This window comes from Salvia miltiorrhiza, chromosome 5 (genome assembly GCF_028751815.1).
Source record: "Salvia miltiorrhiza cultivar Shanhuang (shh) chromosome 5, IMPLAD_Smil_shh, whole genome shotgun sequence".
NCBI lineage: Eukaryota > Viridiplantae > Streptophyta > Magnoliopsida > Lamiales > Lamiaceae > Salvia > Salvia miltiorrhiza.
Genome location: NC_080391.1, coordinates 55,337,451 through 55,363,110, shown reverse-complemented (window position 1 = coordinate 55,363,110; position 25,660 = coordinate 55,337,451). Strand labels below are relative to the sequence as shown.

The window sequence follows — 25,660 nt, the reverse complement described above, 5'->3', positions numbered from 1 at the left end:
CGACTAATACCCGGCTGGAGTTGAGTCCGAGCCCGATGCACTATATATTCCTGGTTGACTCTGATCCTTCGATTTTGCTTCAAAATCCAGAGGTCTATAATCTGCATCCAAAATAATATGACTTCGTTAGTAACACAACGCATATTAAACAATACAATATTACGAATATATTATACCTCAGCATCGAACTCAGCCCGACGATCCAAAATACGCCCAAAAAAGCTCTGGGTCATCATATATCCAGTCTCCACTACAGCAACACATGCATCGTCGCCCATCTCTCTAAATCTGCGGAAAGCAACCTTCTTTGCCGTAGGAGTGTCAAGTGGGTCATCGGTCACATACGGACTCTGTAGAAGAGCAGACGGCTTAATCGGGCGTCGTGGCCGCCCTACATCCTGGGCCTCTTCCTCGTCAGTAGTCCAGCTGAACTGGACATCGTCATCTCCCTCTCCATGCATAGGCGTCACTGGACTCCGCTGACGAGCTGACCTCTCACTGTGACGTGAGGCAGATCGCCTCAAAGATGTCTGCCTCTCACCATGATGTGAGGCTGATCGCCTCATAGATGCCTCCCTCTCACTGTGACGTGAGGCAGATCGCCGCTGACTCGCATGGGGTGGATCATCTCCATGCTGTGATCGACTGTGACCCCGATGCTGCCGATCCAGGTCTCCAACTGAGTTTATGGAGTGCACGGTGGGCTTGAGTTTCTTAGAGAGAGAGAGACACTACTACAAAAGTTTACATACATAACAGTGAATAGATAACGGTTTTTTTCAAAAACCGTTATGTATGAGCGCACTTTTAGGAATAGATAACGGTTTTGCGAAAATCCGTTATCTATGTAGTGTTGTCTAAATGCATAGATAACGGTTTGAGCAAATGCGTTATGTTTTTGCGTTATCTATTAGTTGCATACATAACGGTATTACAAAACCGTTAAGCCACCGTTATCTATGATCATCTTTTATAACGGTTTATTAAACCGTTACGTATGAGCGCTTTGAAAATTGTTATGTATAAATATTTCTTTTTAATTTTTTAATAACTTATATTATGTCTGAATATGTTATATTCTTCCTCACCAATTTTCACCCCAAGAAAAACAAAGTTGCGTCCCGCCGTCTGAAGCTAGCAGCCGGGTCGTCCCGCCGCCCTCCACCACAATCTTCGTCGGACTGCTACTCAGTCGGAAATCATTATCTCCTGCTGTCCGCCGCCCTCTGCCACAATCTCCGCCAGATCTGCGATTCCAATCGCCGGCAACCAAGATGTCCACTCCGCATGTCGCCTTTCCATTGCTGTCCAAAGTCACCGCCGCCGTGAAGAGCCATCAACGCGAAGCCTCCGCCGCTCTGCTGCTCTGCCGGAAACCATCTACTGGCTGCCTCCGCCGCTCTGCTGCTTTGCCGGAAACCGTCGACGACCTATTGTACATTTTTGATATGTAGTTACAAGGTATGATACGAACATGGAGTTACAAGGTAATAACGATTACTGATTTCTGAATTTTAAATTTTCCCCTATTTGAAACCCTAATTGAAAGCTGTGGAAGAAACATTTTCCCCCTTTCTGTTAATTTCCCTTTTCAATTTCCCCGTTGAATTCGACGCTTTGATAGTGTTATTTAGGGCTCAGAGGCTCCAATAATTCCAAGGCGATGCTCTCTTCTCTGCTGAACAAGAGGGAAAAGCTGCAAGACTAGCTCCGGAGTGTTGAAAAGCAGGTTGTTTAACCCTCTCTAATTATGAGATTTGGATTTGGTTTTGGTTTATATTCTGAAATTCGTGCTATATAAGTGGTTGAAATCAATAGATTACTTCACTCGAGTATTCAATAAATTTATTTTTATTTTTATATTCTGGGTTGTTCTTCGGCTTATTGTTCTACCTTGATGTTGTTTATTTTGGTCCTCCTCAAAAAGTTGATGACAATTTGATGAACATTATATTTTGTATTGGGTAGTTAAACTATTTATTGAGTTTTTTTTCTCACCCTTTATTGTTTCTTTCTTGTCACGGTTTGTGTTTTAGATAATTCTATCGATATAATATCACTCGGACTTGGTACTTGTTGATAGTCTATAACAAATTTTATCATTCTTCTCGTGCCTTGTGTTTGAATGCGAATGTCCATACCTTCTGCCTAGGAGTCCTTAGTATTTTGTTCCAGATGCTTTTAGTAACTATGGTCTGCGGTTAGCATTTTAGCTCATAAGAGATAAATGTGATACAGAAAATCCATAAGATTTGAGCTTGGTTCCATTTACCATTTTCCTGGTTGAGTTCAAATGTTCCAGTTTAGTTATCTATGTAATTAATCTTCATCATATTGCAGTTATCCTATGTTTCAGCTGGTTCAAATTGTAAAGCTGTAATGTACTAGTCATTAGACTAATCGTTTGATGCTACAGACGATAGTAGAAGCTCTAGCCTCAATCTGTAATCACTACCCAATGTCTTAGCCTCAAACAGAACATCTCACGTTTCCTAATAAATAATTTCTTAAACTTACCGAGATAATGATACGAGTATTGTCTTTACTTGTTTGCTAGATCAGTAAAACAAGCCATAAATTTGATATCTATGTGAATAAGTGAGACAGACTGAAAAAGTTGTTGGGTTAATTTGTATACCAATAAATTTCTGTTTTGTTCCACTTTGTCTTGCTTCAGGAACCATGCCAAAGGTGAAGACAAACCGAGTAAAGATACCAGAGGGGTGGGAGCTGATTGAACCTACTCTACGTGAACTACAAGCAAAGATGAGAGAAGGTTCTTTTTTTTATTGATAATAATCTTTTTTGTTTTGTTTTTTGCATTATTCTTGTTATTTTCATTTTAATCTTATGAGTTGGTGTTAAGTAGTGAACATTTTTTCTGCTTTCTTTCTTTTCAATTTAGCTGGAAGATGCTGTGAATTATGGAACAAAGGTATTAATTTAGTGGTATATAATATAATTTGGTGCTCCACATTATCATTTAAGTCATGTTTTCATGACTCAACATTGAATTTGCATTTGTGAAACTGAAGGCTCTGGCAAAGATGATAGCTGTCTGCGGTCCTTATCATCGTACAACTGCTAGTGCTTACAGTCTTCTTGATTGTGTGTACAGTTGGATGATGTTTAATATAACTCCTCAAGTTCATTGTTATCGGAAATTCTGTTGTATAGGCGACTATTGGATATCAATGAAATAGAGCTGGGGCTTGACCATCCAGATACAATGAAGAGCTATGGGGATCTATCAGTATTTTATTATCGCCTTCAGCATATTGAATTGGCTCTGAAGTGAGTTGATACGATTCTAGATTGTTCTTTCTTGTCTCGATCTTTAACTTTGTTTTCCATAGTGCAATATCTTTCAAATATAGCAAATTCAGTTTAGAAACTGAATCTCATTTGTAAATTCTGTGCTTGTAGTTGTCTCTGTCATACTTTATCACCTAAATTCTTTAGTATTAATTGTTTTTGACTTTGGACAGATATGTCAACCGTGCATTGTTTCTTCTCCATTTCACATGTGGGCTTTCTCACCCAAATACAGCAGCTACTTACATAAATGTAGCTATGATGGAAGAAGGCATGGGAAATGTTCATGTTGCTCTCAGATATCTACATGAAGCCCTTAAGTGCAACCAAAGACTATTAGGAGCGGATCACATCCAGGTCTATTTTGCCCTTTCTATATCTCAATCATACAGAACACCATGTGACAGATATTAAAATATTAATTCAAATTTTAAAAGTGGTCTTCATCATCTAAAGGTCCTCAACAATTCCTAGGTTATAGCTGAAAACCAATCGTTTTCTGGTATTCCCATTCTGAGGAGCACAGAAGGCTTATTTTTCTTCTTTCAATTCCTAGGCTTGAAGAAAACATTAATCAAATTATTTTATTTTGATTTTTATTGTCTTGTGCAGAAAATGAAAGAAGAATTGAAAAGATTGAAAGATGAGAATACTACACTTACAAGAGATCATGTATGCAGTTATTACATCATTTTTCATCATAGATTAGGACCTTTTCCATTTTAAGTTATACATGCCACTCCTTTTTATTCCTCATATTCTCTTCTGCTTCTTATGTACAGAAAGCTAAGAAATTGGATAGAAGACCAAAACAAACAATTTGAGCAGAAGACAAAGGAAGCTAAATCAAAGGTTTTTGATGCTACAGGCAAGGTAATCAAACATTCTAATTAGTAATTACACCAGTTGTGAAACTAGATTTATATCAGCTTTCTCCCTCTTCTCATACTATACTCTCAACAAATAAAGACTTCGCAGTTGAAAATTAAAGGTGACTGCCAAAGCAATTGATGCTAGGGATGGGGAGCGGGAAGCTCGTGCAAAGCTGCTCGAGTCAGAGGCGATGCTGATGCAAAGCTGCATTAATTATTCTATGCAGCATATTAGTTCTAACCGTTTTCTGTTTGTAGGTGGCACCTCTGGCCGTGTCTGATGCAGCTATGCTAGCTCCTGAAGAAGTATTTTCTGGTAAAGGTGACATCAAAGAAGAAACTGAGCTAACAAAGGCAGATAGAAAGAGGAGAAGGGCAAAGAAAAAAAGACAGTTTAAAGGTGAAATATTGATTTGAGTGTTATTATACTGTTTGTTCTCCATCTGTACAAAAAACAATAAGGCAGAGTTTTCTTTCGTGTGATTAATGCTATTTCAAGCTGTGGATAAAGGAGTATTGTTTTTGTTATTCTTCTGTACTTTTATATCTTGATGGTCAGATTCTTGCTGTGTAAACTAGCCATAAGGAGGAGCATCCTTTCCACATCAATTGCATGCTGGTGTCTGGATTTTCGTTGTTATATATTAGTGTAGCACTCTCTGCACTATATGTCGTCTCTAATTTTATTTTCCTCTGAAATGTTGAATCAATTACAGCTGAGTCTGTCAAACGGATGGCAGTAAAGACACAGCTAAGCACATTGAAGAAACCCGAAGATGGTAATTTTGTCATATTCATTTCATTTTGGCTCTTGAGGTTTTGATTGCAAATTCATCATAGCAGGTCAACTAGTTCATGAGGACTTGGTGCTAGAACACATAATATGATAGATTTTTGTTTTAGCTATAAGATAGTTGGTATTTTCAATTTTGAAATCGAAATATGCAATGATCATATGTACTTGATACTTTTGGATGGTAATGTATGAATATTTTGGATGATATATAATATTGTTATTGGTGATTTTATCATTTTGTTGTTTTAAAGTTATTTATTTATTTCTTGAGATAAATAACATAAAAATCGAGAAAAAATATTAAATATGTTAGTTGTAGTTGAAATACATAACAGTATAAAAAGTACAAAAAAATCGTTATGTATTTCTATCAAAGATAACGGTAAAAACCGTTGTAAAAAGTAAAAAAAACTGTTAACTATGATAGAAAAAAAATACAAAACATAACGGAAAAATCCTCATACATAACGGTAATAAATCGTTATGTATAAGCATTATAGATAACGGTTTTATACCGTTATGTATAGAAAAAAAACTGTTAACTATGATAGGAAAAAAAAGAAAAAAATACAAAACATAACGGAAAAATCCTCATACATAACGGTATAAACCGTTATGTATAATCATTATAGATAACGGTTTCATACCGTTATGTATAGAAAAAAAACTGTTAACTATGATAGGAAAAAAAACAAAAAAAATACAAAACATAACGGAAAAATCCTCATACATAACGGTATAAACCGTTATGTATAATCATTATAGATAACGGTTTCATACCGTTATGTATGAGCGTCTCGTACCGTTATCTATTCTCACATACATAACGGTTTTTAAACCGTTGTCTATGATACGTATCATAGATAACACCACTATACACAACGGTTTTTTTGCTCATAGATAACGGATAAAATTCGTTATCTATGAGCGTTTTTCTAGTAGTGAGAGGCGTGTATGGAGTGTATGGAGTGCACGGTCCTTAAGGTTTTTGTGTCTCTTTTTTTTTGAATTTGGAAGCTGAATAATAGAAGAGAGAGAGAGAGAGAGCCGTGTATAGTGCACGGTCTTCTCAATATTTGCATAAGATTCTTTTTTTGGGGAATGATTTGAAACAAGATTCTTGGTTGACCACTTTTCAGCTGATCCTCACGATTCATGCTTCCAAATCGTGTACCAAATCGTGTACATGCAAGAAAAGAAACCCTAAACCCTAAAAGATATACTATCAGATCACGATTTTGGAGAGAGAGAGAGAGAGACATAATAAGACAAATCGTGATAATGATAGAAGATTCTATCAGCCACGTTTTTTTATTGTTTAAAGAAAATAAAATTTTTAAATAAATCAAAGATTTGGTGGGGACTATTAAGAATGTGCTACAAAACTTATTTATTTATGGAGTGTGATACAAAACTTATTTATTTTATTCAAAGGGCTAGATAAAAATCTCACCCAAAATAAATTTTAGTTATTTTAATATTCTCTACATTGTAGTTAATTTTTTGCAATTTTTTGATAATTTTTTTTATTTTTATTAAAAAATAAATTAAAAATAAAAAATACAAAAAAAATTTAAAAAATAAGTACAATGTAGAAAATATAATAAAATAACTAAATTCTATTTTTATTTAAAATAAATAAATTAAATAAATTAAAATTTTCTTTATTATACGAGTTTATGAGTGACACGATATGATTGTATAGATTTATTGATATGTCAAACACTCCTTCCCAACAAAAAATTAGGGTATTTTAATGTCCCAAGAATCCAAATCCGAGAAAGAAGAAAAAGCTGGTGTGACACAACCAGCAGTCTGTTTTACGCATTGGAAATACGCATTTGTTTGTTGACTCGAGAGAGAGAATGGACTCTTGCAAATTCAAAATTTAATTAGTAGTAATAAATTACATAGTAGTATTCCTTAATTTTATTCCGACAAATGTGGATGTCATGCCACAAGGTTTTAATCCAGTTTTTAACGTGCAATAAAATATTTTATGCGCATAGAAACTCGAAAGCCTAGAAAGATTATGAAATTTATGAGTAGTGCTATTTGGATAAAATTTGTCGGGACAAAAATAAGGTTAAAACTTTTTAAAGATCAATTTATTTATAAATTTTGATTCAAGTTTAAAAGGGTATAGTTAGTTTTATTGTTTTCTACATATTGTAGTTTTTTCGTAATTTTTTAACAGTTTTTTTTATTTTTTGTTATTTTATTTGTAGTTTGTGTACTTTAAAAATAATAATAATTAAAAAGGTTAATAAAAAATTACAAAAAAATTACAATATAAAGAAAACAATAAAACTAGCTAAATTCTATTTTATTCTGGATCAAAAATTTTAAATAAATTTATTTTATAAAGTATTTCATCATATTTTGTCCGGACAAATTTTGTCCAAATAGCATTATTGGAAATTTATATATGTGTACATAGGTAAGATTTTGTCTGAATACAATAGAATTGCGATTTTCGAGTTAGTGAAAGTTAACAGTATATTTATGATATTTTTTCTATTTTATTTTTATTTAATACTTGTATGAATGTAATAATTAGTTGTATATATGCATTTATTATGACACTTACTAAGGTTATAAATATAAAATATCTTATTTTATTGGTATGTGTATTTTGACGGCTGAGTACACTTAATAAAAAATGGAGGGAGTATATTTTAGCCATTAAACAACACATTAGCATAAGCTTAGTGATTAATAAGAGTTTATTACACTCATTTAGGGGTTACAATTAATTTTTAATTTATTAGTCAACAAAGATAATGAAGGTTGAGGCTTGAGTGTTCCGTAATTTTGGTATATTGTTTTTTATGTTTCAACTTTTACTAATCACTTACATTATGAATCACCAATTAAAAATCGATTATTAAGTTGAAAAATAATTTTAGAATTACAATAAAATTAAATATTTAATTATAAATTACTTTTTTCTCTATTCGTCCCACTTAACTTGGTTTGCTTTTCTTGTTAGGTTGTTTGTTTCGTTCGATTGACTTGTTTTATTTTTATATAATCAATTTTCATTACATTAATAAATATTAATTCAGACGTATTTATATACTTTTACATTAATTTTTCTTTTTAAATATACGTGTAAAAAAATTAAATTTGCTGGTGGGAATATATATATATATATATATATATATATATATATATATATATATATAGGGAAGGGATCAAAAAAGAAAGCTAAATGTAAGAAGAATAAGGAATGAATCTCAGCCCTTTAAATCTGCCAATCCTACGGCTAATAGATTATATGATTGCTGCGTTTTTTTAATAGCTAAAAGGTTAGAATTGTAAAACTCTTATATACTTATTTTTAGGTAACCGATGTCTACTATAATTAAGCTGATTATATTACTTTGAATTTTGGAAAGAGATCATACATATCCATTCTCATAATTTAAATTGTCAAGTAGTCAACGCCTTTTTATTATCTAAATATATTTTTATTATCTCTTTGTATTTTCCTCCTTTTCTTATTCTACTTTAGTCTCTGCCTTGATTTGTTCGACAATGATGGTTTATTGGTTTAATTAGTTGGATATTATTCTTTATTCCAATTATTTTCATTTTTATTTTTGTTTTGTTTTTTCATGAACTTTATTTTTCTTTGCATCTTTCATATATTTATTTTTTATTTCACATAATTAGTTAACTTTTACGTTTTTTTTTCTTTCATCATAAAATTTTCAACATTAGTTCAAAAACAAGCAATTACAAACATATTGATTTTTTATGGATGACATTTCATTTTTTTTTTCATTTTTAGATTAAATAATGTGCAATTACGACATTATTTCAAAAACAAACAATTAGATATGTAATGAATTTTTGTATTTATTTATTATATTTGTATTACTTATTCACTGAATAATTGAATCTATTCATTACATTTATTTATATATTTATTCATTATAATAATTTATTTATTCAGTTAAATGTAAACAATATTCAGCACGTATTCATTAAATTAACAAAACGTATTCATTAAGTCAACACTTCGATTTCAAGCATGAATAAGTTCTGAATAATCTAGTGTACCTTTCGAATAACTACTATTCACTTATGAATAAGTTTTGAATAATCTAATGTACCTTTCGAATAACTACTATTCAATACTGAATAAAATAAATAAGTTCTGAATAAATAGTATTCAGTACTGAATATCATTCAATAAGTTCTCCACAATTGTTATATCGTTCATTGAAGCAACTATTCGAAATAAAATCATTTTGAATCACAAACACCATCCAAAACAATGTCCACTAACAGATATTTTACTGATAGATTATAATTCTACAATTTCACATCACAAACCAATGGAAGTCAAACAAAATCAATTGACACAAAATTCAGACTTTATTGTATCATCTAAAACATATGTTTCAAATGACTTCAATCATCAAAAAAATATAAATTTTTTTATGGGACTCTTCCGTGCCCAAATTTTACCCTAGTAGCGTCGAATTTACATTGAATTTTGGATCCTTGTACATTTCTCCAAAAGTATGTGAAGCTTTGTCCACAACGGCCTTTTTCACCTCATTTTCCTCCCATGCACGCCAAAATGGATGCACAATACTGTATGCGCATCCTTGAGAATTGTTGTGGTCGTTTACTAAATATGTTGCATTTTCAGCCCTGCGTGCCATCACCCATGAATGAACAAATATGATGTAATCACACATAATTTATATACATTATAGAGTAAATTAATGATCAATGATTAAATTTCAAACCTAGATCAATACTTTTGTACACCAAACCAGAAACCATGATATAACGAATGACTTATACACAAAAATAGAATAATTGAATAATTTTCAAACTTAGTTGAATAAACTAATACAGTAAGTGAATTTACTCCATAATTTTCTGAGTGTTCTCACCACTGACATATTAAATTCAACGAATTCCATTTCAATATGCACTTAATTAGTTCATAAGATAGTTTCTGAATAACATATCAAACATACTGAACAGAATAATACATTTCCTGAACAAACATAACAAATATTCTAAATAATAACTTCTACTTTCTGAATAACTTAACAAATACACCGATCACATAATAATTACCTTATACCCAATTAATAAAAATATCTTACGAATAACACAACAAACATACTGAACAACAACCGATGTATACTGAATAAACTGTATTCTGAATAACTACAACTATTTTTGAATAACCTGAAAAATATACTTAATAACTTAGTATAATTTCTATATAACTTAACAAATCTTCTTAATATGAAAAAACCTAAATTAGATATAAGAGGAATACCTCAAGCAGTTTTCCAATAGAGTGGGTGGGAAAGAACATCCTATAAAAATGTTTAAACTAAAAATTAAAAAGAGAGGAAAACACTCTAATTTGGGCGGCTTACCAGAACATGTACTCCCTTATCCTTGAGTACCCTATAGTTTGTCATCAGCTGCTTCAACTTATTGGAAGAGTGAATTTGATAAAGCAACAAGAGAATTAGAAAATGGGCAAAGGATTTGAAGTTGAAAAGGAAAAAGAGAAATATTTATTCTTACTAATAACAAGTCTGAAAAGAAAACACCTAAAATAATATAGATAACTCACCAAAAGAGAGTCCAGTATTCATGGAAGAATGCATCGAAAAGCATCAGAAAATACTGCAAACATTGTTTTTAAAGATAAATACATCATGGCAAAAAATACTACCTTCATCTATAATAGCAGTCAGCAGCAAAAGATCCCGTGTCAAAGGCACTCATATCTTGTACATCTATAACCATATCTGCTCACACATTTATTAAGGAAATGCATTCCTGCTTTAACTTTGTGATCCAGAAGGTGAAAAAGTCAAAAGAAAGGGATTACCGGAATTGCCGCAACCGACGACGAGAATGGGGTGGTGGCGGGTGATGTAGAGGCGATGACAGGGGATTACCGGGATTGCCCAAATCTACAAATATTCACATCTCGTTCTTATGCATCGTTCAATACAAACACAAAAAATCACTTTTTTTATAAGTTTTCACACACTAAAATTGAATCCCAGGTCTCCACCATTGTTCAATAAACCATGAAAAAAACTCCTATTTTTTTCCACAAATCTTCCATTCTTCTTCACAAAATATTCTCCCTATTCAGAAAATATCTAACAAGCAAGAAAATAAAGCAAACACTTACACTCTTTTCATGGAGCGTCGCCGGAAATTACACGATTCAAGCCGCCGTCGAAAACTACTAGAGTGGAATCGCCGCTGCTGCTCTGTAGATGAGGAGTCAACGTTTCTGTATGCCTAGACGTGGTGGGAGTGGTTGGTAAATGGAGTGATTTTCGGGAGTTATTTTTGGACGGTATTCAGTAAAAAGATGATACCATTTATGCCCCTCAACGAATTTTCATCTAATATTTCGATTTTTTATCTGAATTAAAATACACTAATTATAAAACTAAAAACCTGATCTTGACCGTAGATTTCTATTAATTCAGCGGTTAAGATATATTCTTTAATCTCTACTCTAAGAGAATTCTTTATAGATCTCAACGCACCCATACCATGATAATTAATTTATCTGCCGAAAAAAGGTAAATATAATGGACTAGTCAAACCCAAATTAATATGTGGTCAGAATGAATTTAACAAATGCTTTGAAGTGTACTAGGCTCTGAATTTGTGTTGGGAATGATTTTTTTTTTTTTTACCAGAAAAGAAGTATATTAAAAAAAATTGGTACCAAAGATACCAACAAGATCAAATACAGAGAGAAGCCATAGGGCCCAAGGAACACCAAGAGGAGAAGTTATTCTCCCAAACACAAAAGTTAAAAATTTTGTTCCAGCTCCACATACTAGAAATGATTTCCATAATTGTGCCAAAGTCATCCCACCCAGTACCTTCAAACCTACGTTCATTCTTTTTTCTCCACAGAATCCAGATAGTACATACCCAAAGAGACTTCAAAAACTTCCTGCTCTTCTTATCTTTAGCCATCTGACAGAAAATGGAAAAATGTTCATGCAAACCTTGCGGATGAGCCATCTGAACACCGATCCACTTCAGCAAACCATCCCAAATCGCCAAGGCCTTCGGACAACAAATAAGAGAATGGTCAGTAGACTCCACTGGTTCAAAACATGCGTTGCAAAACATCTCCATCTCGTCAATTCCGATACTTCTTTTCCTCAGATTTTCACACGTCGGTAGTCTATTTCTGAAAGCTCGCCAAACTGTCACTCTAGCTTTTTGTACGGCTTGGATGTCCCAGACCTTCGCCGCTGTTTTCAAAGACACGTTTGGTGTCGAGTTTTCCTTTCTTGTTGCTTGAATAACCAAGTAGGCGGATTTTGTTGTGTATTTGCCTTCCTTGGTCTTCTTCCAAATCCATCCATCAACTTCACCTGCATGAAAAACACAACCAGAAATACAAGAAAGTAGGGAATTAACAGCCTCCTTCTCCCTCTCAAAAAGATCTCGTCTCCACCTCAAATCCCACACCCACCTCCCGTTCTCCCAATTACCCAGCTCACTCACAAGCGCCTCCTTATTCTCGCTGAGATGAAACAATCTTGGGAAACGAATAGAAAGAGGTTTTTCTCCCATCCAGTTATGAGTCCAAAACAACGTGTTCCTCCCATCCCCAACCCTTCGACTAATACTATTATGAAACCAGGATCCCAACGAACCTTTACCTGCTGCCACAATTTTCTCCCACCAACCTGTCCCCGCCCTCCTCCGATTGTAAGGAATAAATTAAATATTTATGTTATTTGAATAAAAATGATTATTATTCTATATTTCAATTTTTATTTTTATTTTCATGAAGATGCCATAAAAAAAAAAAAGAATAGTCACCAAAAACACCCAACTGTTATCATTTTATCAAAGGGAAGTAAAGAAACTATCAATCAAAATTATAAAAAATACCAATAACTTATATTCCCTCGGTTCCCACTTAGTTAAGTTGTATTTCTTTTTAGACCTTCTAATTCTAATTGAACCTGTCTCACGAAATCACTTAGTTAAGTCGTATTTTTTTTTTTGGACCTTCTAATTGAACCTATCTCACGAAATTGAGTAGTATTACTTTTTAAAATAAATTAAAATCATATTTTTCATTTATCATATATTGAGTAGTTTTACTTTTTAAAATAAATTAAAGTCATATTATATTCAAACAAAATTGAGTCATTTTAAATTTTCATTCAATTTTTCACATTAATTTTACATAAACACTAACTCTTTAAATTGCTTGCCCAAAAAATTTGTCACAATTTCATTGAGACGTGCCTAAAAAGTAATGCCTCACTTTTCTTAACGGAAGGAGTTATAAAAAATATTTAGAAACACAAATTAGTTTATCTGGTCTAAGTTGATGCCACATTTAAAACCAGGAAATTTCATTACTAGTATTAAAATAGAGCTTACAAACCCAACTACAAATTTCAGCCATTTTCAAAAGCCGAATTCAGGAGTAACAAAAAAGTGCTCCAAACAGTACTACTTAATGAGCGGGTGGTACACCATTTATACCACCTCAGCCACCTTCTTTTCCTTCCAACACAGGAAAAGAAAAGTACTCAAAAAAAAAAAAAAATCAAAAAACGGCCCCTTATAAATTGGGTGCCTTTAAAAAGGACCATATAAAATTAGTCCTATCCCAATTCCAAACCTAATTCCAAACCTACTAGTCACACTACTAATATTCGTGACCATATACTATATATATATATATATATATTTATATATATTTTTAAAATAAAAAACACAACAACTTAGGTAATTTTTGAAATTCCTCTTCAAAATTGAGCTCCGGCGAAGGTCTGGCCGAACGACCAGCTCGCCGGCGCCGCGTTGTTGGAGACGACGGTGCGGCCGTCGCTGGTCGTCACCTTGAAGGAGAGGCTCTGCCCGTTGAGGTAGGAGTTGCTCTGCCAGTTTTGGCCCCAGTTTCTCGACATCGCCTGCCACCCGGTTTTGGAGCCCTTGATCGAGACGGAGCGGACGTCGCCGGCGCCGCCGACGTTGGTGATGAGCACGAGGTTGAAGTAGGAGTGGCCGTTCACGGTGAACCTTATCCCGCCCTTCCTGTTGCAGGCCACCCTGCGTATGCATAAATCCAGAAAATCAGTTTTTGTTGGGGAAATTGAAATTGAAAATTGGGGGAAAACTGAAATTAGGGTTTGGGGAGGAAAAGAACCTCCGGTAAGAAACGGGGACGATTCCGGCCTTGTACTGAGCGATGTGCTGGAAGACGGGCTGCGAGAGGTCGAAGTGCTGGAGGGGAGGGTTGCACCAGCCGCCGGCATTGTTGGGGAGGGCGTTGTTCGGCGGGCAGAAGTTGGTGGCGGTCACCGTGATCGTGCCGGGGAGGCACCACCGCTTCTCGCCGGCGCAGCGGATCTCGTAGCAGGAGCCGCAGCTGAGGCCGCTGTTGAACAGGGCGGTGCTCAGCGCCGCCGTGTTCGTGCCGTACCCCTGGCTGTAGAGGTTCCCGTACCCGCACGCGCCACCTGCTCGATGAAATGCCGCAGTCAGAAACCAAAAAAAAAAAAACTCCTTCATGCAAAAACGTTACTTCAAAGTAGCGACTTTTCTTTTTTCTTTTCTTTTTTGGTTGAAAAATACTTACCCATTGTGCCGGAGGCGTCGCTTCCGCCGTAGAATGTTGCATGGGCTGAAGTCCACCCCCCGCCGTCGCCGCGAACGCACGCCGCCGTTGCGAGAAAACCAAGAAAGAGCAGTGCATGAACTGCCATTTTTGTAGAATCTTGGTTTATGAGAATGAGAGAGAGAGAGAGAGAGGGGAGAATATGGAGAGACAAAATAGATTTGGAGTTGGAATGAGAAGAGAATGAAGGAAGGTGGTGATATAAATAGAGAGAGAGAGTCCACAGTGAGTAGTCACGCAACTAACTGAAACTTTTTGAGGCTGTTGGGGTGGGGACCACCAACTGTTTTAGCAGAAAATATAAAATTATTTATTATTAAAATTAATAACAGAAAACATGATTCTAAACTACCTTGAAAGGTCGAATTCATGGTGCGCGCACTAAGCATGTGATGATTTTTTCTTTTCTTCAAAATTTTTAAAATTTTTATTGGGGTAAAAGTAAAACCGTAAAAGTAGTTATGTGATGGTTATTTATTTATTTATTTCGCAACTACTAATCTTAAGCTTTTGTGGGGGACATGCAGTTTTCCAACTCACGGTCTCTGACTCTAGTCTTGCTAGAAATTCATTTCATTAAAAAAAAATTGCAAATTCAATAAAATGGTTGGAATTATAGTAATACTTTTTTTTGATCGGTAAAATTAAAATTTTATTAAGATAAAAAGCAAGGCACCAGGGATGCCAATCAAAACAAGAAGGAAAGATTGAAACCCTTTGAGCACCACATGGTGAAAGGGATTCTCAACTCCAAAACTTTATAGACCTCATTCCAACTCCAAAGTCTACCCTTGATCTGTAAAACAAGTCTCTCAATATCCCAAATCTTTCCTTGAAAACGACTCTCGTTTCTTTTTTCCCATAGTGTCCAAACCGTTCCCACCCATAACGCATTTAGCAATCTTCTTCCTTTCTTCTTTTTGGCAGCAGAGATGAAGGAAGTGTAATGATGGAGAGTACCTCTAGGATTTGCCGTTTTGATGTGTAACCATTGGAAGATTTGGTCCCACACCGCCGCAGCTTTCGGGCAATGAAGAAACAGATGTTCCGTCGTCTCCTCTCCAGCGACGCAGGCGTTGCATCCTCTCTCTTCCCAGCTAATTTGAATTTGTCGTCTTCTTAAGTTGTCATATGTAGCCAAACGATTTCTAAGACATCTCCACGCTGTCACCTTGGCTTTGTGCGATGTTGGAGCCTCCCAAACAATAGCCATCTCAGCCGGTTGAGTTTGTTGCGCCTCTCTGGAAGCCGTCACCAAATCATAAGCCGACTTTGTTGAGAATTTACCGTCCGTAGTTGCCCTCCAACTCCATCCATCAGTTAAACCTGTAGAAGGGACAAAAGCAGCAACAAGTCTCAAAAGTTCCTCCACCTGTCCATTCTCTCTTTCCCTCAAATCCCTCCTCCAATTCACCGACCACACCCACTCTTCTCCTTCCCAAAACCCACTCTCTCCGACAAGGGCTTTCTTATTCGAGCACAAGTTATACAATCTCGGGAAAGAGAACTTGAGAGGTTTGTTAACAGCCCACACGTCCTCCCAGAACATTGTATTCATCTCATCCCCGAGACTGTGTTGAAGGTGATCAATGAACCATCTATCGTCTCTTCCTCCCCCTTTCTCCACAATTTTCGCCCACCACCCCAACTGCCCACTTCTTCCCACCGAGCAATCCCCCTCTTCGCCCCAGACAAGTTCCCCATAAATCGATTTGATCACTCTCGCCCACAAAGCTCTCCCATCCACCAAAAATCTCCAAAGCCATTTAATTAACAGAACATGATTAAACAATTCCACATCCCGAAACCCAAGACCTCCTGTTTTCTTATATAATACTAATGTTCTATTTTAAGATAATATTTCAGCATCACAGATTCACATTTCACACCACATGCCCCCATTTGCCGCAAAGGACTTTATGCCCTTTTTCTTATCTCTCTATCCCACTTTATTATCTGATTTTATTTTGTGACCAAGAATCTCTCTTTATTCAACTATATAAGATTTGAAATAAATACTAGGTAGTGATAGGAATTTATTCTTCATTTTTCTACGTCAGATTTCTTTCATCTTTATTTGCGGCTCTGCTTCATTTTATTTTATTTTTTTCTCTCTCATATTGATTTCCGGACCCCCCAAATATTCAAGGTTTCCAAATTTTTGCCGCTGGTTTTAGACTACATTTCAACATGTTCATACATGTATATATTATGTACCAAAAAAGTGGGCTTAATTTGATGGTGTCAAATTTTTCTACGTAGGTTTTGAAAATTGACACATTTTGTACCTCGATAAATCTTAGTAATTGTTTTGTAGCTGACTAATATAATAGCCTAGTAAGCTCAATACATATGTTAACATTGGTATTTTTTTTTCCCCCTTACACGGCTGTTCTTGTTCGGTGGATCATATTTGCGCTTGGACGAGGTTTTCACAAGTTTCTGGTGCGCTAGAACTTGACCTTTTTCTAGTCTGCCTCTGTTGGTTTCTCTTAATTTGATTCATGCTGTTTATGATACTTTTATTTGTTTTGCTATTGTAACAGATGGGTACTCTTTTTTCTTTACTGATGTTTTTCTCACAGGGTTTTTGCCAAAAAGGTTTTGATAAGGCCCGATCCCTAATAAGTGTTTTCTGTGCTTTCAGCGGGTTTCCTGTTTTAGGTTTTTTCATTATGATTTTTAGTGGTTTTTTTACGTATTGTAATAATACTTCTTTAAAATATACAATGCATTTTATATATTAGAATAAGTCATTTTTTTTCATTGCTATCACAGTAGACTAGTCTAGATTGGTTAATAGTTTATTGTACGCGATAAATCTCATTTTTCTTTCCGTCAATAGTAGGCTGTTGAGAATGCAATATAATCTGCTATACTTTTATTTTGGAAAAACATTATCATCATCTATAATTAATTACTATGATTTCACGTATACAATAAGTTAGCCTAATTATTGAAGTTGTATATGTTGTCAAAATCATTATATAATCACGGTTATCATTAAATACACTTTGGCATAGTTGTCACAATCACATCAAATATTGGCTTACGGAATTTGGCAATGGCATGCATATCTGCATGGAAAATAATATGTGATTTCCGACATAATTAGCGAGATATTAGGGTCCAATTTGAAATAAAAATAATTATTTATATATGCATATTGAGAAACGATTTGCCGATTGAGGATTTGCTGTTGTAAGATCTGGTTAATTGTACTTATTCATGAGGTATAGAAATTTGATTTAATATATCACAATAGTCACTTTCATATTTTAAAGATGAATAAACTAAAAAAAATAAGATGAATAATAAGTTTGGTACGTAAGTCATGATCAAGATAAGATTGATTGTGAATTGTCGTTGAAATAGGGCAATTCACAATTAAAATTATTCTTAGTTGTAAATTGTTCTATTTAAAAAGCAATTATAACGATTAAACGTATTATTGATCAAAAATTATGCGTAAAAATAGTAAAAGTCACTATTTTTTTATCTTTGTTATGTTAATGATTAGTTTTATCTTTACTAACTTAAAATGACTATGTATTTCACTAGTCGAGTCAAAAAATTATATATAGATGCCACCAAATATATATGCATGCCTTGATATATGAGAAAAGTATGAAATTAACAAGAAAACACTATTTTCGAGAATATTATCAAATTTACTAAGAATAAATCACGATGCTTATTTATTAGTAATAGGTTGTGTGAGTTAATTACTATATTTTATATGGATGTTGAGTTATATTTATTTGGATTTCTAATTTGTAATAATTTGATTATTGTAAACATTCATTTATCTTGTATCTGAAATAATAATAATAATAATAATAATAATAATAATAATAATAATAATAATAATAATAATAATAATAATAATAATAATAATAATAATAATAATAATAATAATAATAATAATAATAATAAAATACAATGTGATGAATACCGTTGAGAATTGAGATCGACATTTAATATTCAAAATTAAAATTAAATATTGTTGAGAACTTCAACGAATTCGGCTGCACATGCACCATTTGGCGCCTAGTTAGTATCCAAACATATTTTGCTTTCCTATTTTAAAAAATTTATTACTATTTTTTACATTTTATCTTCATTTTAAGATGCTCACCATTATAGTATCCGCAGCCGAGAGTCCCTTCAGGGGCTCTTAAATGCTCCCACTATTTTTATGCCTCTTTTTGATATTGGGGTTCTTTGCACTTGGGCTCTTAAATTTTATTTTCCATTTTATTGTGCTTTTAAATTAAATTAAACATTAAATTAACAGCATAAATTGTATTTTAAAATTCAAATTCAATCCTACATTAATTAAAAACTAAAATTATATTTAAAATTCTACATTAATTGAAAATTAAAGTGTTATAATTAAAAAAATATTACAACAAATTTCAGTTCTATTTTATCCTTATTTTAAATGCATTTATAGATTAAAATAAGTATTGAATTTTAACAACAAATGATAGGTGTATACTTCTCTATAATGTGTAGTGCATTATAAAAAGAGAATTTAGAGCATTTACAGCTTAAAAAGGAGCTCTAAGGAGGTGATCCTCGCCTTAGCCTTCCATCTCCAATGCATTGGATGTATAAAGAGCTCTAATTTGTCCATTTCTATTTTATTTCTATTTCATTCAAATTAATCTCTTCATTTGAAAATTAAAAATTTATTAAATTTAAATTTGAGAATTACAATTATTACAAAAATTATAAAAAATTAAAAGAAGTTAAATAACAGCCCAATAAAAATTAAATATGACAAAAAGCCCACTGTTCCAAATTAAATAAAATCGCCTTCTTCTTCTCTTCTTCTCAACGGTGCTTCTTCTTCTTCTCACTGCATGTCTGTTCCATCTCTCTCTCTCTCTCTCTCTCTCTCTCTCTCTCTCTCTCTCTCTCTCTTTTAAATCATAGTGTGCATAGCACGCACCTTCCTCAAACGTCCTCACACCAAGCTCTCCCCGGATCCTCGCTTTAAAGCACCTTGGTGCGCCAGCGCGCGCTCGGCGCTAGTCGCATGGCTTGATCCAGCGCTAGAGCTACGCATTGGAGATTCTCTTACATTAAGTTGATTTGTATTGAATTCTACATTGAAAAATATAGATTTTTCATATTGTGTAGTATACTATAACTAATGAAATTACATTTAGTTAAAATTAAAATTAAAATTATAAGTTTTAAATGATTTTTATAGAGCATAAAAAAATAGATTAGAAAAGGCAATAATTTTTTCTTTTATGTTTATTGGTGCGTGTCCACACACCTTTCTCTCTCCTCTCACGCACCGGGCGCACTGCTACAAGCACCGCTCACACCCCAGGCTCAGCTATGGCACCGCACCTACTCCCGCGAGCCTCGTTGTGAATGCTCTTACGGTGCGATATATGGTAGAATTATCAAAGAAATTCTAATACATAGAATATGTATAATGTTTAGAGCGTATCAAAGAACAAATTTTATTCAATGCGAGCAATATATAAAATAAACAACACATCTCTTACAAATAAAATTAATATATTCCTGTTTCTCACAGTACCTATCTTCTAAACTCAATTAAAGTTGCAGTTATAATATTCAAATTATCATCAATACAAATGTTTTGTGCATTATCGAGAAAATATTTACGTATATTAATTTTTTTTTTTTTGATCAGGCAAAGGTAACACTACTACAAAAATACACATACATAACACTGCATACATAACGGTTTTTTTAAAAAACCGTTATGTATGAGCGCATTTTTATAAAAGACAACGGTTTTTACAGAAATCCGTTATCTATGTAGTGTTACTCATAAGCATAGATAACGGTACGAAGTAATTCGTTATGAATAAGCGTTATCTATTAGGTGTATACATAACGGTGTTATCGAACCGTTAAGATAACCGTTATCTATGAGTATATTTTTATAACGGTTGTTTTAACCGTTATGTATGAGCGCTTAAATACTGTTATGATTACTTTTTATATTTATTTTTAATTTTAACTTTAATAATATTATAAAAAATAAAAACCCTAATTACATAATTCACCTTCTTCTCCCAAGTTTGAAGTCTCACCCACCACTCTCTCTCTCTCTCTCGCCGTACTTCTATCTTCTTCTTCTCTCTGCCACCGCCTTACTCCCTTCAAACCCGGCGGCTACTGTCGCCGCCAGCCACCACTGCCACGGTATCCCCTTTGTAGGCCTCGCATCTGCCTGCCTCTCGTTCCCTCTCTAAATCATGAAAAATCCCCAAAAATCCCTAGCTTTCTTCCCTTTCAATTTCCGACGAGATTACCGCCTGAACCACCCTCTTCTTCTTCAGTCGACAGCAACGGTCAGCCGGACCGCCGTCATCTTCCCTCATCTCTCAAGCCTCTATCACCGTCTCCCTCTCGACTCCGATGAGCAGCCGCTATGAATCCCCGCCTCCTTCACCGCTTCCCTCCATACTAATATAAAGATTCGATTTTTCCTCTTTCCCTTCCATTTCTTCACTCGAGCTCCATCCCTGCTCTCCAACAAGACTTCACTCAAAAGGGTATGTGGATATCAACTCTTCCTTTCTGAATTAATGAATCAATTGGTAGTTAGATCATTTATTGAAGAAATGGTTCGAAATCTTGATTTTGATGGGAAACCCTTGAATTATTGCTGCCAGTTCAATTGCCCCTTTTTTAAGCTGCTGGATCTTCGTATTTGTGGCCGATTAACCCTAATCTATCTGTGTAAGAATTTAGATGGATTATTACCTGTTGTGGGCAGGAAATGATTTGGATGCCCATAAATGTGCTAATCTTACTTGTTTTTTGATATTTTTGTGATGTTATTCGAGATGATAATGAAGTATGTTGTCAAAATAAGTTCTTACTAGTGTGTATCTAGCTGGAGAGTCAGTTTGTTTGGTTCATAATTTACTTTTGAATGATTTCTGCATTTTACTCTTTCATTTAATGTTATTACATTGGCTGTTGTCTTTTCCAGGGTAATATTTTCATATCTTTTGTACGTCTATGTAACCGAGACATCTTTTATGTTTCTTATGCTTGTGGATATATCTGTGATTCAGTGTTGGAACTGATTCTTCTGAAAGTATGCTTTCCGATGTGGATGTGATTGTTTTGGATGAAGTGCATTATTTGAGCGATATATCCAGGGGTACAGTTTGGGAGGAGATTGTGAGTAATTTTATATTATACAGGAAGCCAAAATTTACATAATTGTTTATGCTGTTAATTATTGCTTATATAGGTAATTTACTGCCCTAAACAAGTGCAATTAATCTATCTTTCTGCCACTGTCGCAAACCCAGATGAGTTGGCGGGTTGGATTGGTCAGGTACTGCTTCTACTCTTGATCTGTCATGCAGTTGTTGTGCAAGGTAGTATTTGAAAAAGTACTTTTTTAGAATTGCATGGAATTTGTAGGTTAAAATTCTTAATATCCTGTAAGGATGTTTGCTTTAAATCTAGAAAGGTGTGATAAACTATCATTGTACATCATCATAGTTCATCCTGGACAAATGGTACTCGGAGGGAATTTTTAGTGGAAGGTAATACAGTGTCTTTCAAGATTGATAAATGAACTACAATCCTGCTGCAAGAAAGAGTCCCTTCAAATGATTGATTTTTTTATAACATTCTATTTCATTAGTCATTACTCATCTGCAATTGGTCCTCTAGAGAACTATTCAATGGACAAATTGGCATCCATTCTTTTTCTCACTTTCATCTATTTCTTTATAGAGTATTCACTTTGCTTTCTCATATATAATACTTTGTTCTTCTGTTGTGCTTGAAAGATTCATGGAAAAACTGAGTTGGTAACATCATCTAAGCGTCCAGTTCCGTTGACTTGGCACTTCTCAACAAAGACAGCATTGTTACCACTTCTTGATCAGAAAGGCACTGGCATGAACAGGTGACTTCTTGTGGTAGATATTGCTAGAAACCAAGAACTTCTTAATTAATTAAATACTTTAGATATTTTTTGATTGTTGCCATACAAGTTTAATGATGATTGGTATGCGCGGTGCTTCTCAAGTGTTCAGTTCAAATTTTGTACTATTACGTAATTTGAGTTAAGAAGATAGTCCTTTATGCTTGAGTTTTATGGGATTTGTGGCTGAAATCTTCCAGAAACTGCTATTGTATGTCACTGTGGTATAATTTTTAGTATAGGTTTTGTTAGATTTGCTTTATTAGCTGCAGTTTATAATAGTACGAGAAATCCAATTGCTTACAATTATCTTGCCACCATATGAAGCAGGGATCTGGACATTTGTAGTTAACTTTTTAATAATTTGATATGTGATTCCTTAATTTCCTATCTGCACTATAATAGCTTTGTCTATGTGGAAAGCCTACACTTTTTAGAATTGAGGTTTCAGTGTTGCTGCAAGTTACTTAAACGATACTCCTGCTCTGAAGAAGGCTGATATTGGAAGTGCCGTTCCTTTTCAGATCGTCGTTCGTCTGTTCGTCGGCAACTCACGCACACCGCACACGGTAAGCCCTCTCTTTCAGAATTAGAATTACAGTAGTCTTTTTCTTATGTTTTTGGAATTAGAATTACAGATTTGCTTGAATTTGTTTCGAATTTTACTCTGTTATTGTAGTTGGGTACAAGGAATATGCTTAGTTTCATCTTCTTTGCTAAACTTAATCATGTGAAGCTTTTATTATTAAATGAAATATAAAGTATTTTCATAGGACTAGCAGATAGCTTGAAATTTGATATTTTGGTACTTTGATTTGGTATCTATTTTTTTATATTCATAGCTCTGATTTCATGAAGCATATGATTTTTAGTTGTCATTCTAGCTAGGCATTGACATTGAACAACGTGATGAAATCTTGAAACCAAATTGCCATTTAATTTGTAAGGCATCTGGAGTGTGGTCTTTTCTTTTCTTTTCCATATTAATTAATGTGTGTGTTGTGTTTGATTTGATGGGACTAATTGCAGATGGTGGGATATGGATGGGCTGGGATGTTGAGAAAATACTTGGTTGATCCAGTTGACATGTGGTGGCCTTCCAATGTCACGCAAGTTTCCTTGTTTAGGTAAAATAAATCAAAATTCTGTTATTAATTTCTATTTCCAAGAGTATTGATGTAGAATACAGAATCACTACCTATGTAGTTATAGAAAGATTTAGGTTGTTAATATCTTTCATATTTCTCCAGCTCATTAGTGTAATTGAGTTTATCATCTTGGCAGATCAAGTAGATGGGAGTCGATGAGCTATGAGGACTACTACAAAAGAGAAGGCTGAAGCAGAGAACGTCGTTTCAAATGTCTAGCAAGTTGCGCGCATTTGTAATATTTTTTAATTAATCATATAGCTAACTAGAATATTTGTGTTGTTTTCATTATATTTGGATGATAATGTATGAATATTTCGGATGTTATATAATATATGTTATCGATGGCAATGCCATTTGTTGTTTTAAAATTATTAATTTAATTTTTTAGATAAATAATAGGAAAATAAAAAATATATATATTACAGTTATAAAAAGTGTAAAAAACTGTTATAAAAAATGCGAAAAACCGTTATGTATTTCTATCAAAGATAACGGTTAAAACCGTTATAAAAAGTGCAAAAAACTGTTAACTATGATGGAAAAAAAAATATATATATATCAATACATAACGGTAAAAACAATAATACATAACGGTAAGAACCGTTATGTATCACTTGTAAAGATAACGGATATTAACCGTTATGTATGAGCGCAGAATACCGTTATCTATACGACTATACATAACGGTAAAAACAATAATACATAACGGTAAGAACCGTTATGTATCACTTGTAAAGATAACGGATATTAACCGTTATGTATGAGCGCAGATACCGTTATCTATACGACTATACATAACGGTTTTTTTACCGTTATGTATGACTGTATCATAGATATCACCACTATACTTATCGGTTTTTTGGGGTCATAGATAACGGATTTTATCCGTTATCTATGAGCGTTTTTGTAGTAGTGTAAAAACTTTTATAAATGAAGAAAAACATAGGTACCAGAGGTACCCCACCAATAACACAGCTGGAGAAAAGAAACGAAAAACAAAGAGAAGAAGAGGAAAATAGAGGAAGAAACACTTGACTTAGCCACACAATTTCACCCCAAAGAACCATCTCCTGAACTCGTCTGGTTCTGTCTTCTGATTAAACGCCAGCGACCACCCCCAGATTCTTGTTTTGATCTCTGCCATTATTTTCTCAGTCTTCCATGGGCTTTTGTTGAATTTACCCTCATTTCTCTCTTTCCAGAGACACCACGTTGTGCAAATCCACACCTCTGAGGTTGGAATATTTACGTATATTAATATAACACAACAATAAATCGCAAAATAATTATTTACAAAAAGACATATGGACCAAAATTTCAATTAATTCTGTTTACTCCTCATCCATCACTAATCCATTTTGCTCGAAGTTTTTTGTCGTATAATTCTTTCAATTAACACTTTATTTAGCATAACTTTAATTAGGTCATAGAATTGTGTTTTTGTGAATACGTACACAAGTTAAATTCAAAGCATAAGTGCAACGATGAGTTATTAAAATACGAGTTAAATTCAAAGCATAATTCAAACGCTATGGTCAAATTTATATTTTTCTCATGCTCTATAAATTTGGTGTTTAAATATATAAACTTCCATTATTTTCGAAATTTTCTCAAAACATAATTCTCGGCCAAATCAAATTTAACCAATGTCGTGCTTAAAAATAACGCTTCTAATTAACGAAAAGCAGTAAAAAAATGGGAGAAAGGCAAGAAACTTATAGTATTGTATTGATTTGGTATGTAAATAGGCGATAATGAGCGGGTGTTGTGTGATGTTTTATGATGATCTTTACAATGAGACTTTACATCTATTTATAGGTTGAAATATTAAGAATTCTAGTAAGATTAGAGCTCCTTTTTGTAGTTATAATAGAGCTATGATTTTTCACATTTATCCAT

General features: G+C 33.9%; 4 protein-coding genes and 1 long non-coding RNA gene across 8 annotated transcripts; 2 read left to right on the top strand and 3 right to left on the bottom strand.

The window, feature by feature from the left end:
* Positions 1–1,091: 1,091 nt before the first annotated feature.
* LOC131026141 (protein REDUCED CHLOROPLAST COVERAGE 3-like) lies at positions 1,092–4,139 on the top strand. Its single transcript, XM_057955910.1, has 5 exons — positions 1,092–1,729; positions 2,678–3,294; positions 3,489–3,672; positions 3,790–3,987; positions 4,098–4,139. Exons 2-5 carry the CDS (start codon positions 3,230–3,232, stop codon positions 4,137–4,139), a joined length of 489 nt encoding a protein of 162 aa, XP_057811893.1. The 5' UTR covers positions 1,092–1,729; positions 2,678–3,229.
* A 5,159-nt stretch (positions 4,140–9,298) lies between these two features.
* LOC131025196 (uncharacterized) lies at positions 9,299–11,430 on the bottom strand. 2 transcript variants are annotated; one of them, XR_009102108.1, is made up of 5 exons: positions 11,177–11,426; positions 10,865–10,949; positions 10,706–10,781; positions 10,401–10,448; positions 9,299–9,651 (listed from the first exon to the last, which is right to left on the bottom strand). It is a non-coding gene; the product is annotated as an uncharacterized LOC131025196 (long non-coding RNA). The 2 variants fall into 2 exon arrangements; XR_009102107.1 differs by having other exon boundaries at positions 10,401–10,781; positions 11,177–11,430.
* A 315-nt stretch (positions 11,431–11,745) lies between these two features.
* Positions 11,746–12,594, bottom strand: LOC131026140 (uncharacterized). Its single transcript, XM_057955909.1, has one exon. The coding sequence runs from the start codon at positions 12,592–12,594 to the stop codon at positions 11,746–11,748; it is 849 nt and encodes a 282-aa protein (XP_057811892.1).
* Positions 12,595–13,374: 780 nt separating this feature from the next.
* LOC131025195 (expansin-A1-like) lies at positions 13,375–14,888 on the bottom strand. The gene is made up of 3 exons (XM_057954846.1): positions 14,624–14,888; positions 14,192–14,504; positions 13,375–14,094 (listed from the first exon to the last, which is right to left on the bottom strand). Exons 1-3 carry the CDS (start codon positions 14,748–14,750, stop codon positions 13,791–13,793), a joined length of 744 nt encoding a protein of 247 aa, XP_057810829.1. The 5' UTR covers positions 14,751–14,888; the 3' UTR covers positions 13,375–13,790.
* A 5,847-nt stretch (positions 14,889–20,735) lies between these two features.
* Positions 20,736–24,109, top strand: LOC131025194 (DExH-box ATP-dependent RNA helicase DExH15 chloroplastic-like). 3 transcript variants are annotated; one of them, XM_057954843.1, is made up of 7 exons: positions 20,736–21,213; positions 21,742–21,850; positions 21,924–22,010; positions 22,474–22,592; positions 23,062–23,179; positions 23,640–23,737; positions 23,895–24,109. In XM_057954843.1, the coding sequence occupies exons 2-7, from the start codon at positions 21,767–21,769 to the stop codon at positions 23,947–23,949; spliced, it is 561 nt and encodes a 186-aa protein (XP_057810826.1). In that variant the 5' UTR covers positions 20,736–21,213; positions 21,742–21,766; the 3' UTR covers positions 23,950–24,109. The 3 variants fall into 3 exon arrangements, with proteins under 3 accessions (XP_057810826.1, XP_057810827.1, XP_057810828.1); XM_057954844.1 differs by having other exon boundaries at positions 23,861–24,109; XM_057954845.1 differs by lacking the exon at positions 23,640–23,737.
* The last annotated feature ends 1,551 nt before the right edge of the window (positions 24,110–25,660 follow it).

Excerpts from the sequence above, each read along its gene's own strand:
- LOC131026141 (XM_057955910.1), top strand. The coding sequence starts at position 3,230 with ATGAAGAGCTATGGGGATCTATCAGTATTTTATTATCGCCTTCAGCAT. Across the intron at positions 3,295-3,488 it reads CATATTGAATTGGCTCTGAA|ATATGTCAACCGTGCATTGT; the intron begins GTGAGTTGATAC and ends GACTTTGGACAG. Across the intron at positions 3,673-3,789 it reads TAGGAGCGGATCACATCCAG|GTTATAGCTGAAAACCAATC; the intron begins GTCTATTTTGCC and ends AACAATTCCTAG.
- LOC131026140 (XM_057955909.1), bottom strand. The coding sequence starts at position 12,594 with ATGGGAGAAAAACCTCTTTCTATTCGTTTCCCAAGATTGTTTCATCTC.
- LOC131025195 (XM_057954846.1), bottom strand. The coding sequence starts at position 14,750 with ATGGCAGTTCATGCACTGCTCTTTCTTGGTTTTCTCGCAACGGCGGCG. Across the intron at positions 14,505-14,623 it reads CGACGCCTCCGGCACAATGG|GTGGCGCGTGCGGGTACGGG; the intron begins GTAAGTATTTTT and ends TTCATCGAGCAG. Across the intron at positions 14,095-14,191 it reads GTCCCCGTTTCTTACCGGAG|GGTGGCCTGCAACAGGAAGG; the intron begins GTTCTTTTCCTC and ends ATGCATACGCAG.
- LOC131025194 (XM_057954843.1), top strand. The coding sequence starts at position 21,767 with ATGCTTTCCGATGTGGATGTGATTGTTTTGGATGAAGTGCATTATTTG. Across the intron at positions 21,851-21,923 it reads GTACAGTTTGGGAGGAGATT|GTAATTTACTGCCCTAAACA; the intron begins GTGAGTAATTTT and ends TTGCTTATATAG. Across the intron at positions 22,593-23,061 it reads AAAGGCACTGGCATGAACAG|TGTTGCTGCAAGTTACTTAA; the intron begins GTGACTTCTTGT and ends TTGAGGTTTCAG.